At 36.4% G+C, this 16,366-nt stretch overlaps 2 protein-coding genes across 8 annotated transcripts in view; both read left to right on the top strand.

Annotated features, from left to right (window-relative positions):
- SYNCRIP (synaptotagmin binding cytoplasmic RNA interacting protein) overlaps nt 1-1,175 on the top strand; it is a 26,842-nt gene extending 25,667 nt beyond the window's left edge. For all 4 annotated transcript variants that reach the window (XM_032217065.1, XM_032217064.1, XM_032217068.1 and 1 more), the window contains exon 12: nt 1-1,175. This exon is cut by the window's left edge. The gene's annotated coding sequence lies outside the window, so the exon portion shown is untranslated.
- Nucleotides 1,176-4,047: 2,872 nt separating this feature from the next.
- The window catches only part of SNX14 (sorting nexin 14), a 46,637-nt gene continuing 34,318 nt past the window's right edge, over nt 4,048-16,366 (top strand). The window contains exons 1-8 of one of the 4 annotated variants that reach the window (XM_032215663.1): nt 4,048-5,411; nt 7,195-7,315; nt 9,718-9,794; nt 9,885-9,963; nt 10,956-10,999; nt 13,633-13,720; nt 14,386-14,470; nt 14,611-14,767. In XM_032215663.1, coding sequence (XP_032071554.1) covers nt 5,272-5,411; nt 7,195-7,315; nt 9,718-9,794; nt 9,885-9,963; nt 10,956-10,999; nt 13,633-13,720; nt 14,386-14,470; nt 14,611-14,767 — 791 coding nt within the window. In that variant the 5' untranslated portion in view covers nt 4,048-5,271. The remainder of the gene's footprint in view (nt 5,412-7,194; nt 7,316-9,717; nt 9,795-9,884; nt 9,964-10,955; nt 11,000-13,632; nt 13,721-14,385; nt 14,471-14,610; nt 14,768-16,366) is intronic. The other 3 variants (XM_032215662.1, XM_032215661.1, XM_032215664.1) reach the window with 3 other exon arrangements.

Here is a 16,366-nt window from a genome sequence, read left to right as displayed (position 1 = left end):
AAGGTTTTATACACACCAGTTCCCCAGTAAATGAAAAAAAATTAAAAAAATAGATGTCATATGTTAAATTGCTCATTGCAAACAATCATTTTGCATTCCTGCAAATAAAATTGTTTTATACTGTAAGCTGGAGGCAAGTGTAACTTATTTTTGTAATAAAGTTTTTATTTTTTTTATGTGTCATTAATATAAATGTGTGTTAGTGCAGAAATCTTCTGGTTTAAAAACTCGTGCGCACACATTTCAGTATGTTTACTTGTATTTACATTTTTTAGAATAGTCATTTCCAGTAGTCTGTCTCTCACATTAATTGAATTTTTGTTATATTAATAAACCATTTTAGTATATTGTATGTCAATTACTGGGATAGCTGGGACATAAAGTGTAATTTAAAATATGTCAAGTATTCATGGGAATATGTAAATGTGCCTTGCTAGTTAAGAGAAAAACTAAGTGGCTGATGGTAAAAAGTCATTGCTTAATGAAACACCTATTGCCACAGTTTCATATGCTGCCCATGGTAAAGTTCTACTTTCCATATTTGAATAAGAAATATGAGTGTTGCATCAGCTTCTAAAATCTTAAACTTGATAGGATGAGGTTTATGGAATTTAGGTTTGCTAAATGTAGCCTTATATTTTGATTTCATTGTAATCCTTGGTATTGGCAATCCCAGTGCCAAGGAGGTTGAAATGCTCCCTTCAATGAGGTTGTAGTGCCAACTGGCATCTTTACTGTCATGGTTTAATGAAGAGCACTGTCAAGGTGTTCATGCCAAATCTGACCTGATTCTTTATAGGAATTTTAGAAAGAGGGAATGCCATCTTAACTTGGATCTTCCAAATCCCTCCCATTGCTGAAAAACAAACTTCTTAAAAGTTTTCAAGCATAACTGATTTGGGGGGGGGGAGTAAATGATTATTTATTCAGAGCAAATATTGATGCAGATGAAAAATGAAAATTTACAATAATATGGAAGCTGAAATTGTAATCACATGTCCGCAAGAGAAGCTGGGATATAAGATACTTGTCAAAATGGACTGGAATTGACTTTATCTGTAGAGTTTGTAAGCAATGGTGAGTAATAAGTAACAGAATCTTGACAGTGTTCTCGAATAATTATGAATTCAAGCCATTCTGACTTTTACAATTAAACATTATTTGCACTGTTCTGATATTGGTGCAGTTTTTTTAACAGTATAATGGTAAAGCTACAGTAAAATGCATGTGGAAACTTGTATTGTGGAAAAATTGATCTTTTGAGAGAAAATGTTAATTTTGAAAATTTTAAAGTTGAATATGTAAAGGAAATGAGATTTCACTAATGGATAAATAGATATATGATTTTAGATAACACTGAATTCATCATGACGGATGTCAATGTTGTAGACCACATCAACATTTATTGAAGTTATCAAGATACGATGCTTACGAAATATCACACATCCTGTTGTCATATTAAGATAGATGTTTACTATTGTATTACAGCAGGAATTTTGGAGGTATATAATTCTGTGTTAGCTTATATATTAATGAAGGTATTTGTTCCAGAATTGAGTAGCTTATGCAAGTTACTGTTGGCAGCTTATAGAAGACCAAGGATTGGAACTAATTTATTTTAATGAAAAATAGTATTTCTTGGTATCCATGTTTAAAACAATTATTCTGGACTTTTACAGTCTACATTACATAGCATATAGCGGAACTAAAGTGAACTTGATAAGCAACTATGTTTGCAAACATTAGTCAATATAAGAAGTGATGAGTAAACTAAATGTGATTGTTTATACTCCAACAAGTACTCTTATATCACATGTAGTATATAACTGAGTTTGGCTAAAATGGAAAAATGTCTGGAAATCCCAGGGCTTATTAACTAGATGGGAGCTTTAAAAAATCCTGAAAGAAGGCAATTGCAACTATTTGAATAGTTTGCTATGTATTGGCATGATCATCAAAATTAAACACAATTTAAGACAGTCTTTATAGAATATTCTGACAAGAAATCATTAACTGAGAAGTATCAGCTACATAAAGGTATCCTGAAATTCTCTTTGCCCTTTGTTATACAAGATGACTTTTAAAGAAAACTGTAAAAAAGTATGCATATATTTTTGATAGTCCTTGGTAGAAAATTACATTCTATGAAGTAAATAGGAGGGGTGATGTTAAGCATACTTTATTACAGTAAAAGGTGAAAAAAAATCACACATTGGAAATTAAACTGATGATTCCAAAAAAGGATATTCCTTAAAAACGAAATAGTTGTAAATTGCTTAATATTGTACAATTGACTTTTGAGATTAGCATCAGTATTTGCTTATAAGTTAAATATGAATGACTAACTGGATGCTACATTAATCAAGCAGTGAGTTTTGTTGGATTTAATTGCTGCAAAAGAAACAAACCTGTGACATTGTATGTACTATAGTTGTGTTATGCCACAGTATTCCAGTGAAAAAAATTACACGTTAATACTTTTTAGAACAAAATTTCAATATGTTATATGAAGCGTATACTGCTGCTCCCCCCAAAAAGACTTGGAATTCTAGGAATAGTACATGCGTTCAAACACTTAGAAACATAAACAATCAATGTCATACGTATTTAATTCTAATATTCACACATCCTTCTAGAATAGGGATATGTCTGCTATTCTGAAGAAGTGCAAAAACAATGCAGGTAAGTAGGTAATAACATTTCTGTATGTGTGAATTAAAACAGGTGAGATAAAATTCTTAAATGGAAGGAATTCCTCCATTTTATCCCATCTTCAGCCAATGATGGGAAGAAGGAAAATTTGACAGTATTCTGCCTAGCACACTAACTCACATTCAATTTGTCCATGAATTCACAGATACAGGGATTGGGGGTAAAATGATGCAAGTTGCCCTTTGAAATGTTCTCACCCCAATAGTGAGGTGAGCTCCCTTTCCTGGCCATTTGGAAAGGTCTGTAGGCCTGGCTGTGCTGCCCACAGAGGACCACATAATTGTGGAGACGTAAAAACATGCTAATTACATATAGCTTTTGTGTTTTTATGCTTACATATGCACCACCCAGAAATGTTCTGTAAGGGGGATTGGCAATTTCTAAATGTGATCTATATAGATTAGGTTAGCCTAGGAATAGAAAAACCATTCACAGAATATTAATATACGAGGACTCTGACCTTGAATGCATGAACGCAGAACGTAACTGCTTTAATAATTACTGTACTCCAAATGAAATCATGAATTCTATGCCAGTACAAAAGCACTTATTTGTAGTGGGATTACAGGCTGGGACACGGTACATGAGAAAATAACATGTACAGACATTTGGATGGTTGTGTCAAGAATAACCAGACTTGCATTAGGTTTTTTTAAAGACTATTCAAATGAAATTCATATTTGCTATTCATATTAGCAAAATGGAGTGCCCCATTTTGTATAATTTGCATTTATACTTAGTAGTTCAATTCTGACACTACTTTTAATATTTGTTGGATATTGACTTTAATTGTAAGCTAAAGTACAAAATGTTTATGCTTTGTTAAAATAACCTATTGAATTTTCGGAAAGAAAAATGTCTAAATATAAGGAAACTGCAGTACTTTAAATTAGTTTTGGTTTTAAACATTCCAACTCAGGGGTTAGATTGTGGGAATATGGCATGATAATGAGTACTACACTTTCTGTTCATGCTTTAAAAGCTTTAAAAGATTTTTTAAAAATTTATACTTAATCAACCAGGTCACATTGCATACATAGCAAGCCAAATTAGGTTTATCAAAGAAGCTGTTTTTCCTGTGACTAAATTATGTGACTTTTGACTTGTACAATAATAGTAGTTACCATGATGGATGCCAACATTAAAGGAATACATTCCAGTATAAGTATGTGACATAAAACCATCTTTCAATATAACGCAATTACTTAAATTTAAAACACAAAACTCAAAAAGTTTCAGACACATTTTAATACCTCAAGGAAGGAGTGTTACACTTTTAGCATTAATAGCTAAAGACTTTAAATAGAGTTCCCCATAGAGAAGGCTGGGTTCCCTGTTCTCATGCATCCAATTTCATAGGATAAGGGGCATGACAGAAATGTCCAAAAATTTCCACTTGGGCTAAGAAAATATTTTAAATATTTCAAACCCTTGGAAATACTTTTGCCAAGTATCTATTACAGAATCTGACAATATTATTTCTACTTAGCTCAGCTGAGAGGTTTCTAGAGTATAATATATATCATTGTGAGGGAAGAGCCCTGGGGTGTGCATGATAAAACTGCCTTAAAATGCAACACATCCAATAAACAGGCTTGTAGCCAGCTTTAAATTGATCTAGAACAGCGACTCAGTAAAATCAAACTGAATTGGTCAGCAAACTCATATAAGCACTTTATCAAGAAGCGTTAATTAGTAGCCAAGCCTGCTCCGTGTCCTCGATAACCTAATTAAGGAGCCACATAGGAGTATATCGCATTAGGGGAGCAGGTGCATACAATTTATCTCTGGTGTCGTCCCGCTGGTTTTGCATCGGAAGTGATGAACTCCTGGGATTGCTGAAGTGGTATATAGCTCCCAGGGCCCCTCAATATTGGACATACCAGCTGCAAAGGAACGAATATTGGAATTTATATTCAACGAGGTCTGCTTCCCAAGTTTCCAAACCACCGCTGAAAAACCATATTTCTGCCTTCTACCGCTATGAATTTGTGGGTAGGATACGCTGCAATCAAGCCCAGGCATCTCTCGAAGGAAGAAAAGTGATTTTTGGGGGTGGGGTGGAAGAGAGGAGGACTCATCCAACAGAACGCGAACTATTCCGGCGTTCGGGGCATCTGGGCAACGATCAACGCCACCATTTTAATGGGCTTTATTTCCTCCAGGCTAAAGGGCAACCAAAAGAGTCACGGTAAGGGCGGAAGTGCCTCCTCATCCTGCCCCTTGTTCGGTCGAGAGCTTTTGCGACTCGAGAGATCGCGAGAAGAAATCAAAAGAAAAGAAAGAGCTCCGCTCCTTTCAAGCAGCGGTTGTATTGGCACCAACTAAGGGAACCCGGGTGGGAAAGTGAGCAAGAACGGCTTCAGGGGCCGGCGAGGATTATCTTCCGCCTTGGAGAAGCGACGCTATTGGTCTAGCCCTCCGCCACGTGATGCGAAGGGCTCGAGTGTTGGAAACCGGAAGGCAGGGGCTTTCGGTCCCTTCAAGTGTGCTACGGAGTGCCTGGGGATCCTCGGGTCAAGCTGAAGCCGGGGGTGCAGTCTCCCCCCATCCTCCAGGATGAGGTGGGCACGCGCGGCCGTGGAGAGGCTGTGCCAGCGCGCGCGCCGGGTGGACGTCCTGCGCGAGACCTGCCGCCAGTACCCTTTGTTTTGCTGTATCCTTTTGGGGTTCAGTGTGGCAACGCTCCTGCTCAGCCGGTAAGGGGAGAAGCCCGCCTGGGTCCGGGTCCGCGTCTGGTGCTGGCCGATCTGAGGGAGATAGCTTGGACTTCGTTACATGTGTTGCTGGGCGCAGCTTCTCCCTTCGGGGCGATGGAGGAGGATATAACTGGAGAAGAAAAATGATACTTTTTGATAGGATACGAAGAAGGGGAAGATGTGATGCTTTCATTAAAAAAAAAACAGGAAAAGAGGGGACTGCCTTTTGATATGACTGGGATTCCTCGGTAATCATATCAGTTACCCAGTGGCTCTCAAAGTATGTAGTGCTGCGATCTCTTAAAAGTCAGTGGATTTGTGTGACAGCCCCCGCCCCTCCTCCAAGGAAATAATTTCATTGGGTTGGAAAAGAAAGATGTGTGTTACTTTTTATAAGCTTTATTCCCACCACCACCACAAGAGTTATCCAATGTTGTGGCACTGTAGCTATAGGACTTGCTCTGGCAAATGGGGAATAAAGCTCAGAACTTGTTTTGGCCATGTCCTACTTTACTGTTGCAAGTGTGGTTGCTTGGGATTTTTTTGTTCTTTTTAAATGTGATTCCCACAGGGCTCTGGCTCATCCATTAAGAATCCCTGGTCCAGTAAGGATTGGATGCTGATATGATTAGATTTCATGTTATGGAAGTAGCTGGATTGTTTTTCCTTCCCACAGCCATTCAGTTTACAGTACTATAGGTGTAATACACAAGCATAGCACACATTGGATTCACCAACCCCAGTCAATTATCCAACTTTGCTAATTTCTTACCATATGTTTATGCCCTTCCTTTTGGCATGATTCAGGCAGGTAGAAGGCATAAACATAAATGAACATGTATGAATGTTTTTCTTCTTACCAACTTTCTAAAGTAGTCTTGCTGATTTCACTTTTTTGTGAAATCTCTGTACATAATCCACTTGTAAACAAGAACATTTTATTGTGCAGGAAGGATTTATAATTGTTCCAATATAAACAAGTCTGGTTTTCTTTTGAGTTCAGCTTCAAAACTTCCTTTTAGGAAAGAAAGGATGGTATGAATTGTTCAGAGATCTGAGGAAGTTGGTTAGAACAATGGATATCAACTCCTTCTCCACTAGTGAATTTTAATATTTATTTACAGTATAGATGTTTTAGAAAACTTAATAGGAGTTATAGTTTATCACATCTGTTAATGCCAGGTTGAGGAAATCTTATAAGCTGTGGTCATACTATGTGCAAAACAAAACAGAATTCAGATAACAAGTACATTGTCAGAATCTGGAAAGGACCGGTTAAAAATACTATCAGACTTGTGAGTCTTGGAAGCATAGCTAAAATATTTTTTTTTTAAAGTAAACTGCTGTTCTGATTTTAATTGTAAAGACATAATCGCCTCCAAGGCAAGGTGAAACAGTGCAATTGTGTTTACACAATTAGCAAAAAAAAGTCTGGTTAACAAATGAATGCTTCCTCCCATTTTCCCTTGTTATAAATTGCTTTATTTTCTGAACCTAGAACAAGAACTGCTTTAGAATTATAGAAATAGGGATATATAACCAGGGTTTATTGTGCATTTGTATATTATTTTTCTTTAAAATATTAATAAAACATTCTGGGAATTGGCCTATTGGGTCTGAGTATGCTATTTCTGAAGTATATACCATGCAGGATGACTGTTTTGATAGGTATCTAATTATACATTGGGCATGTAGGTATTAAATATAATATTCCGAAGTTGGAGGCAGAGCTATGTTATTTTGCGCTGTCTGTTGGATTGTAATTTTTCCCTTTACTTTTGAGGTATCGTCACATCTTAATGATCTTCTGGTCTTTTGTGGCGGGATTTGTAACATTCTATTGTTACTTAGGACCAGATACCCTCTTACCAAATATTCTGTTTACAATAAAACAAAAATCCAAGGTAATGTATAATTTTGTCAGTGTACTTTTGATGTTTTTTTTTATGGACAGTAGTGAAATATTGCTTGTGTTACCTGCAGGCTTCAGCATTTTTAAATGTTACATGAGAAGCTGGCATTTTAGAGCTATTCATTGCTAATTACATTTAGTTGCTGTGAAGCAAATTAAATGTATCCTTGATCTAAAAGGAAGAATAAAGTTGTAGCAATAAACTTGTCATTGCGTTAAGGTTGTATTAAATAAACTTATTCTTTTACTTTTCTTTTGCACCCTTATATATTTTGAAACATATAACAAATTTGTTGTTTGACAAATTTGGATTCTATATGTAGAGATTTATAGTGGGAACAGGAAATTTATTTTGTCATTGTGGATTAATAAAGTTTGTTTCATTTCACCCATACGTTTAATGGCATTTAAAAAAAGTTTTTCTTCTTTCACCATTCTCAGAAATCGGTTGTAAGACTGTTCTTTAATCAATGAAATTACTTGATAGATTTTTATTGACTTACTGGGTAGGATGTATTCATGACATATAAAGAATTATTTTGTCAAGTTCACTGCATAAATACTGAATATATTACCTAGTAGTGAACTAATATTTAGGAATTGTGGTTAGGAAGATATTGTTCATCCTTATTTTGCTTCCTATACCCTGTTTCCCCGAAAATAAAATCTCCCCAGATAATAAGCCCAATCGGGCTTTTGAGCGCATGCACTAAAATAAGCCCTCCGCCAAAAATAAGCCCACCCTGAAAATATTGCAACACAGCAGCAGCCATGAGGTGACCACCCTCTCCGCCTCCTGCACCTAAAAAATAATAAGACCTCCCTGAAAATAAGGCCAAGTGCTTATTTCAGGAGTCAAAAGAAAATAAGATCCTGTCTTATTTTCGGGAAAACACGGTATTTTTAGATCATACAAAATTGCTATGAAACATGCATATTAAAAAAAGCACAGAGTCTTCAGAAGTAGGCGTTATGAGGGTAGTGCTAGGAAGCTTATGATACTGGAGAAGTGACTTGAAGTTGTAATGAAAGAAGGAGATTCTAAGGCAATTTGTATTTTTCTACTTACAGGTATCCCCGACTTACTACTATAAATGAGCCCCAAAATTTATGTTGCTAAGCAAGACAGCTGTAAAAGGGCGGGGGATTTTCCCATTGGAAAACCTTTCTTGCCGCAATTGTTAATTGATATTAACTGCAGTAAAGTTAATATGGTTGTTAAGTGAATCTGGCTTCCCCATTGACTTTGCTTGTGAGAAGGTCTCGAGGTCATCACATGATCCTGGGACACTGCGATCATCATAAATAACATGCTAGTTGCCAAGCACCCGAATGTTAAACAAGTGACCATGGGGCTGCTGCAACAGTCATAAGTGTGACAAATAAGTCACTTTTTAAAGTGCCATTGCAACTTCAAACTGTCACATTAAAGAATGGTTGTAAGTTGAGGGCTACCTGTATTTTCAGCTAAGGTTGGATACTACTGCTGCTTTAAATAAATAAACCCAGAACTGACTCTAGTGTTTTTTAAAAAAGGGGAACTTGCAAAGTTTTCACTTGAAGCATTATCCAAGGTAAGACTAGGTAATCTATTCCTATTTCCCTGATCTGCTTGGTTTGATGGGAAAGTTAGTCTTTTAGTAATAGCTAATAAGGATTAGTGGGGAGAAAGGGAAGTCAGAAGAGAAGGAAAAATGTTTTGAAAGTGGGTTCCAAACTTTATACATTTGAGAATTGCTTCCATGTGTGAATCAACTGAACTTTCTAGCTGATGTTTCTCAAAATATATTTATGCCAGCGGAATAATTTCTATTGTTTCTATACTGTACTATACTTTCTATACTGTACAGATAGTCCTCAACGTATGACCACAATAGTCCAAAAGTTTGTTGTTAAGTAAGAAATTTGTCAAGTGAATTTTGCCAAATTTTACAATTTTTCTCATCCCATTTGTTAAGTGAATCCCTGCACTTCTTAAACTAGTAACATTTAAGTAATATAGTTTTTAGGTTTTTAAGTAGGTTTTTAAGTAAATCTGGTTTCCCCTTTGACTTGACTTCTCAGAAGGTTGTAGAGGGTGATCACATGACCCTGGGACACTGCAACCCATGATAAAAGTGGGTCAGTTTTCAAGCATCCGAATATAAATCACGTGACCATGGGGATGCTGCAGCAGTGTGAAAAATGGTCATAAGCCACTTTTTCTAGTGCCATTGTAACTTCAAACAGCAACTAAGCAAACTGTCGTAAGTCAAGGACTACTGGTAATTGCATTCCCTCACTTCCACTACTGACGAAGCTTGATCAGTTTTGTTACAAAAATACCTCCTTGAAATGGATAGTAATTTTACTAGTATTCTGAAGAATGAATTCCTTTCTATGTTTTCCTTTTAGCAATTAAAATTGCAAGAACAATCTTCCCAGAATGGCAGTTGTGCTATATGTGAAGATATCAAATGTAATAGACATGGGTGAGTTAAAATATTTCAGGGGGGTACCGGTAATTATATTTGCATATGTTAATGGGGATGAATGGAATGTTTTTGTTGTTGTTTCTATAGACCTTCATCTCTATTAGAAGATTATCAGCCATGGTTGGGCCTGAAAGTTCCTTCTAAAGTTGATGCTTCCTTATCAGAGGTAATTGTTTAGCATCATCAGTTATAGATAACTCATGTTACTCATTTTTTAAATCAGAGGTGGGTTTTTTTGTTGCAGCGGTATCAATTGCAATTCTTCTAAAAATGCTGAAACATAAACATTTATGTCATATTTTCCAAATCCCAAGGCGAAGAACATTTTTCATTATTTTTACAGTTGCTACCTTGGTAGGATAGTCAATCCTTTCCTGCTGCTGATAACATAACAGCATTAGAAAATTCAAGTGCTACTATGCAAGTGTCTTTTAACCTGGATGCATGCAAGAATTTACCTAGTTATACAATATATAAATGGCTAGATAGGTGCAGATATTAGAAAATTAACAATGAAAGAAGATTAACAAATTAGAAACAAATACAGATATAAAGATATACATAAGAATATATATTGTAAGAAATAGTATTATCAAACTATAAGTGACGATAGATTAAAAGGTATAGTGATAAAGGTATAGTGTTATGGCACAACTATGGAAATAATGAATAACTAAGTCGTAGAATATCATGTATTCAAAAAGAGATTATACTATATGATTAAGAGAATAATGGTTACAAATAGGGTGTACAACATCATGAATATATTTTAAAAGGATTTGATACAACCAGTATTCCACTGTTGCAAAATTGAAATTGTGATGTAGAATAAAGGAAAATTTTCAATAAAAACATGTATGTATGTATGTATGTATGTATGTATGTATATGTATATGTATATGTATATGTATTTACCTAGTTGTACTTTTGAACTTATAACTTACCAGTATGAACATAGATTCAGGTATCCTTTGTAGTTATGTATGCTATTGAACATGTCCTTCAGTTGCATACCATGTCCTTAATTATCTCAATTATTATGAACAATCAACAAGTTCAGAGTGAAAAATATTATCTGCATAGTGTTCTTGTATGTTTATATGTGCTAAGTATTATTGTTGGTTATTATACACATCTTATTTTTTTACTTGTTTGCAGATGTTTGAGCTAGTACTAGAAAATTTTATTTATCCTTGGTACAGGTAAGGTTCCTATACAATTTACCTTTGAAATTCCATCTGATCTCCCTAAGACAATGTTTTGTTATCTTTCAGGTTTATTTAGGTTGTTATGTATGTATACTTCTCAGGGGATAAAATCCATGATATCCAATATAACTTATGTTGTTTCTTTTTTTCATTTTGAACTACAATAGATTTTCAGCTTTTTGTTCCAGCCTCTCAGTTGATTTATGTTTCATTTATAAATACCTACATTTTTCTTTTATAAATTTTCTTCAATTTTTAAATAAAGGAAATTTTGATAAAAGGGGAATAATCCCATTATCTGAAGTGCAATTTAAATTCTAAACCTCCCTAGTAAGATTTGGTAAGTGTTCCAGTTTTCAAGTTTAAACTTTGCAAAAAAAAAAAAAAAAAGAAGAAGTTAAATTAAAATTTACTGTGAAAACTGCTAGGAGACGATTTCAAAAGCTTTCTCAGAATTCTTCACTGAACGACAATATTAAAGTGCTGCTCTTTAGGAAATTAGTGCAGGAAAACTGCTGGCTACTGTTCTGATCTCTAATTTGCTTCAGCAAAAGGTGAATAGGGATATAGCTTGCATGAGAAATGCAGGAGGAAAGAGGCAGAGTGGGAAACACTCCCTTTGGTTTCAATTACTGGAGACAGAACCTTCTGCTAGTTCTTCAGTTCCATAGAATGGTCACTCTGGAATTGGAGATCTGACAGCAATGGGGTTTGTCTCCCTGCTTTGCTTGCCTCAAAGAGGAGAGGAGAACTCAGTGCAGGGGTGAAATCCCGCAGGTTCTTACAGGCTCTGGAGAATTGGTAGCGGAAATTTTGGGTAGTTCAGAGAACCAGCAAATGCCACCTCTGGCTGGCTCCAGAGTCGGGTGGGAATGGAGATTTTATAGTATCCTTCTCCCAGGAATGGGGAGGGAATGAAGATTTTGCAGTATCCTTTCCCCAGGAATGGGGAGGGAATGAAGATTTTGCCGTATCCTTCCCCCAGGAATGGGGAGGGAATGAAGATTTTGCAATATCCTTCCCCCAGAAATGGGGAGGGAATGGAGATTTTGCAGTATCCTTCCCCCAGGAATGGGAAGGGAATGAAGATTTTGCAGTATCCTTCCCCCAGGAATGGGAAGGGAATGAAGATTTTGCAGTATCCTTCCCCCAGGAATGGGGAGGGAATGGAGATTTTGCAGTATCCTTCCCCCAGGAATGGGAAGGGAATGAAGATTTTGCAGTATCCTTCCCCCAGGAATGGGGAGGGAATGGAGATTTTGCAGTATCCTTCCCCCAGGAATGGGGAGGGAATGGAGATTTTGCAGTATTCTTCCCCCAGGAATGGGGAGGGAATGGAGATTTTGCAGTATCCTTCCCCCAGGAATGGGGAGGGAATGGAGATTTTGCAGAATCCTTCCCCCAGGAATGGGGAGGGAATGAAGATTTTGCAGTATCCGTCCCCCAGGAATGGGGAGGGAATGAAGATTTTGCAGTATCCTTCCCCCAGGAATGGGGAGGGAATGGAGATTTTGCAGTATCCTTCTCCTGCCACGCCCACCAAGCTACACCACGCCCACAGAACCGGTAATAAAAAAATTGAATTTCACCACTGCCTCAGTGCCCCGCCCCTCCAGTCGCTTCTACCTATGGCCAAAAAATGGGGGAAGAGAAGGATTTTCTGCTGTCATTTTTTTAACTTCCGTGGAGCAACTGTTCAAAGGAATCAGTACTAACAGCAGCAGACTTTCTCTCTTCCTTTATTTATTTTTTTTCTCCAATAGAACTACGTTCCCATTCACAGTTTAGGTACTGCAACAAGTAATCCACAGTTGGCGGTGCAATCCTGGCATGTATTTTATGGAACATTATGGGTTGTGTGTTGAAAACTGCCATGGTTGGTGAGGGGCTGCCTTGTCAGATCTCCCATGGCTTTCTCTGGAAGAAAGTGATTAAAGAGCCATTTCCTGACTTCATAGGCCTCTTGATCTGAGGATCTGCATAATTGGCAAGAGGAGAGCCCTGATGGACCCTCTGCCAAGAGGTGAAAGGCCCCCAAAACCGTTAGCAAGAATTATACCATGTTTCCTCAAAAATAAGACAGGGTCTTATTTTCTTTTGATCCATGAAATAAGTGCTTGGCCTTATTTTTGGGGAGGCCTTATTATTTTTGAGGTGCAAGAAGTGGTGAGCATGGTCACCTCATGGCTGCTGCTGCGTTGCAATATTTTTGGGGAGGGCTTATTTTCAGGGGAGGGCTTATTTTCAGGGGAGGGCTTATTTTAGCACATGCATGCAAAAGCCCAATTGGACTTATTATCCGGGGAGATCTTATTTTCAGGGAAACTGTGTATTATTCTGAACGCACATATGAATCATTTCAAAATTATGAATAGCATATTTTAGTAAAGTTCTCAAATTGTTAATATTAGTATTTATGTTTACAGTCCCCAGAATCTCAAAGGCTTGTTGATTTTCAGATAATATACATAGGAAATAATATAAAGATTATAAAATGTATACAAAGAAAAATTTCACAAATTAATGTAAACGTAAAATAAAAATTAATATTCTTGTTTGATGAAATTAAATCAACCAAAGCGCAGCCAATCTAAGATGGAGTTATGTTTTGTTTTGAAATTTTGTAGAGAGATAACTGATGAGGAATCACCTGTGGATGAATTAAGAGTAACATTACGATTTTTTGCATCTGTGTTACTTCGCAGAATTTACAAGGTGAGAAACACAGTGATGGGATCGATATTGTATTTAATTAATGGCATTGAGACATAGGCATAGTAAAACGATTTAAGAGATTATTTCATTGTAAACATAATTGTTTTATATTAATCTAATACTTGTGAAGTTCTTCAAACAAAAATATTAAGGAAAGTTTAGCAGCGAAAATTATTTAGTGATGAGTTTTTATGAATTATGAAGGGATAGTTGTTCATCTCTTCTGAATGTTTTTATAAAACATTCAGAAGAATTTATAAAATTTGCAAAATAACTCCGAAATAACTCTAAATAATTTTCCAAGAACTTGATGGTGTCTTATAAGCTGTAGGGAGAGCATGAGAGCAAAGGAATAAGAGCCGAGGTGGCGCAGTGGTTAGGGTGCAGTACTGCAGGCCACTTCAGCTGACTGTTATCTGCAGTTCAGCGGTTCTAATCTCACCGGCTCAAGGTTGACTCAGCTTTCCATCCTTCCGAGGTGGGTGAAATGACCCAGACTGTGGGGGCAATATGCTGACTCTGTAAACCGCTTAGAGAGGGCTGAAAGCCCTATGAAGTGGTATATAAGTCTAACTGCTATTGCTATTGCTAATATGAATAAAATATAATTTGCAGTTACCTTTTTAGTTGCAATGGAGCAAATAATTTCTCTTTCTATTCTTCAGGTGAATATTCCAACTGTTGTAACAAAAAGAATGCTGAAGGCAGCAATGAAGCATATAGAAGTAATAGCTAAAGCTAGACAAAAAGGTAATATTAAAAATTGCATGTCTTTTTTTTAGAAATAAATTGACCTTTCTGCTCTTATATTTGCTTTTATTCTTATTCTTTTAAGTATTGTCAGAAATGAATTTTCATATGAATTTTACTGGATTTAATTTTCCCTACAGTAAAAAATACAGAATATTTACAGCAAGCAGCTTTAGAAGAATATGGACCATCACTCCATGTGGCTTTGAGAAGTAGAAGAGATGAACTCAATTATTTAAGAAAACTTACTGAACTTCTTTTTTCCTATATTCTGCTCCCAAAGGCAACAGATTGCGGGTATGTTATACTTCATGTTATATTATGAAGCTCTAACATTCAGTGTGTTTAAATTTCCTATTTTCGTAAAATAGAAAAGCTAACATGTCAGAAAATCTTGGTATGGGCAGGTTACGCTATGAGTCTTAATTTGTAACAGATAAATGAACTTGGAATAGTTGATTCTTTCAGTGTTCATGAAAAGCCATCAGTGAAGGGTATGAATTTGATCTTGTTAGTACTTGATTGTGCTAAATTTCAATCAGTGGAGGAAAATGTTCTATTGTCTTCAACTATCAGGTATGCTACCTCCATTGCACAAAAGGCCACACCAGTATTGAAATGGCTTATCAGGGCCCGCATTGCAAAAAGGGCTAGGGGAAATTTTTTTAAAAATAAAGAAATAACCTTGAATAAAATAACAGGTGACAGATCTGTGGTTTATATGAATCCATTTTACCTGGCCCAAAGCTCCTCAGATCCTTTGAATACTTACAGTTTGTTAGAAAAACCTGGCCTTTGGAATTGGTTTTAACATTTCTTTCCTAGAATTTGCAAAACCAGATACAGAAGTAAATGGATGGGTGCATGAGTTTTGTGTTCATGTATTTACTATTTACTATTTCATCATGTTGTATATGAATGACTTATATAAGAACTTGCCTCTCTGCAATATTCTAGAGTTAAGAGAGTGAGTGGAGTTCTGTCTCTGGGCTTGAACTAGATAAGGAAGTCCACATCTTTTTGGCCAAGGATTCTAGAGATGTCCACCAATAAAATTAATATGTCCAGATTAAAATGGAGAGAACATCATAACAATAGCCATTGCTGTTCAAAGGCATGCCTGCTCATACTTTTGCTTGTTGAGTTGAGAAATCAGTGCTAGAATCAAGGACTTTCTAAGTGAATGGCTGCATCAGAAGTGAATGTACAAGTCCCAGATTTGGATAGTCTCCCTAGTTCTACTCTGGGATAACTACCATAGCGTTATCTTTTTTTAATACCACAAGCTCTGAGAGATCCCGAGGAAGTTCTATTATGTAACTTGCCAGGAATGAAAGATTTTTGACTCTGCAATTATGCCACCAGTCCAGTTTGAGGATCACCTAGCCTGTTAGTTTATGAAAGGACTTCTACTACCGCAGCATTGTATATGCATATTTTATATACAAAAAATACTCTACAGAATATTTCAAAATGCAGTTTCTCCTCCACTCTAGATACCTTGTTTACTTGTCCCTTCTCTAAAGTGGTTGTAGAACCTGTCTAGAACAGATACCAGTTTTGCTGAAAGAAAGAAAAAATCCAGTGCCACTGCTTTAATCTTAGTATTAACTTTGATGGGTGGATCCCGTCATAGTATATTTAGAAGCAGAGGGGGAGAGAGAGAGAGATTCACATTCTAACTAGCTGGACAGTTCAGTTATCAATTAAGAAGTAGTTTCCTTACAAATTTGCACTAGAGCTATGAGTGTCCACCTCAAAAAGCTGGCAGATAAATAAATCTTTCTGGTTGCTGAAAACTTTTCTAATTTTATCCTATCCTCTTTCAAGAAATCTCCCTAAGGAAACTAAGGAAATCTTATTTTCTGAGGAGATGTCTGTCCTTAACAACGCATC

Source organism: Thamnophis elegans, chromosome 4, assembly GCF_009769535.1.
Source record: "Thamnophis elegans isolate rThaEle1 chromosome 4, rThaEle1.pri, whole genome shotgun sequence".
Taxonomy (NCBI): Eukaryota; Metazoa; Chordata; class Lepidosauria; order Squamata; family Colubridae; genus Thamnophis; species Thamnophis elegans.
Note: the sequence above shows the minus strand (reverse complement) of the source record. Positions and strands in the feature narration are given on the sequence as shown.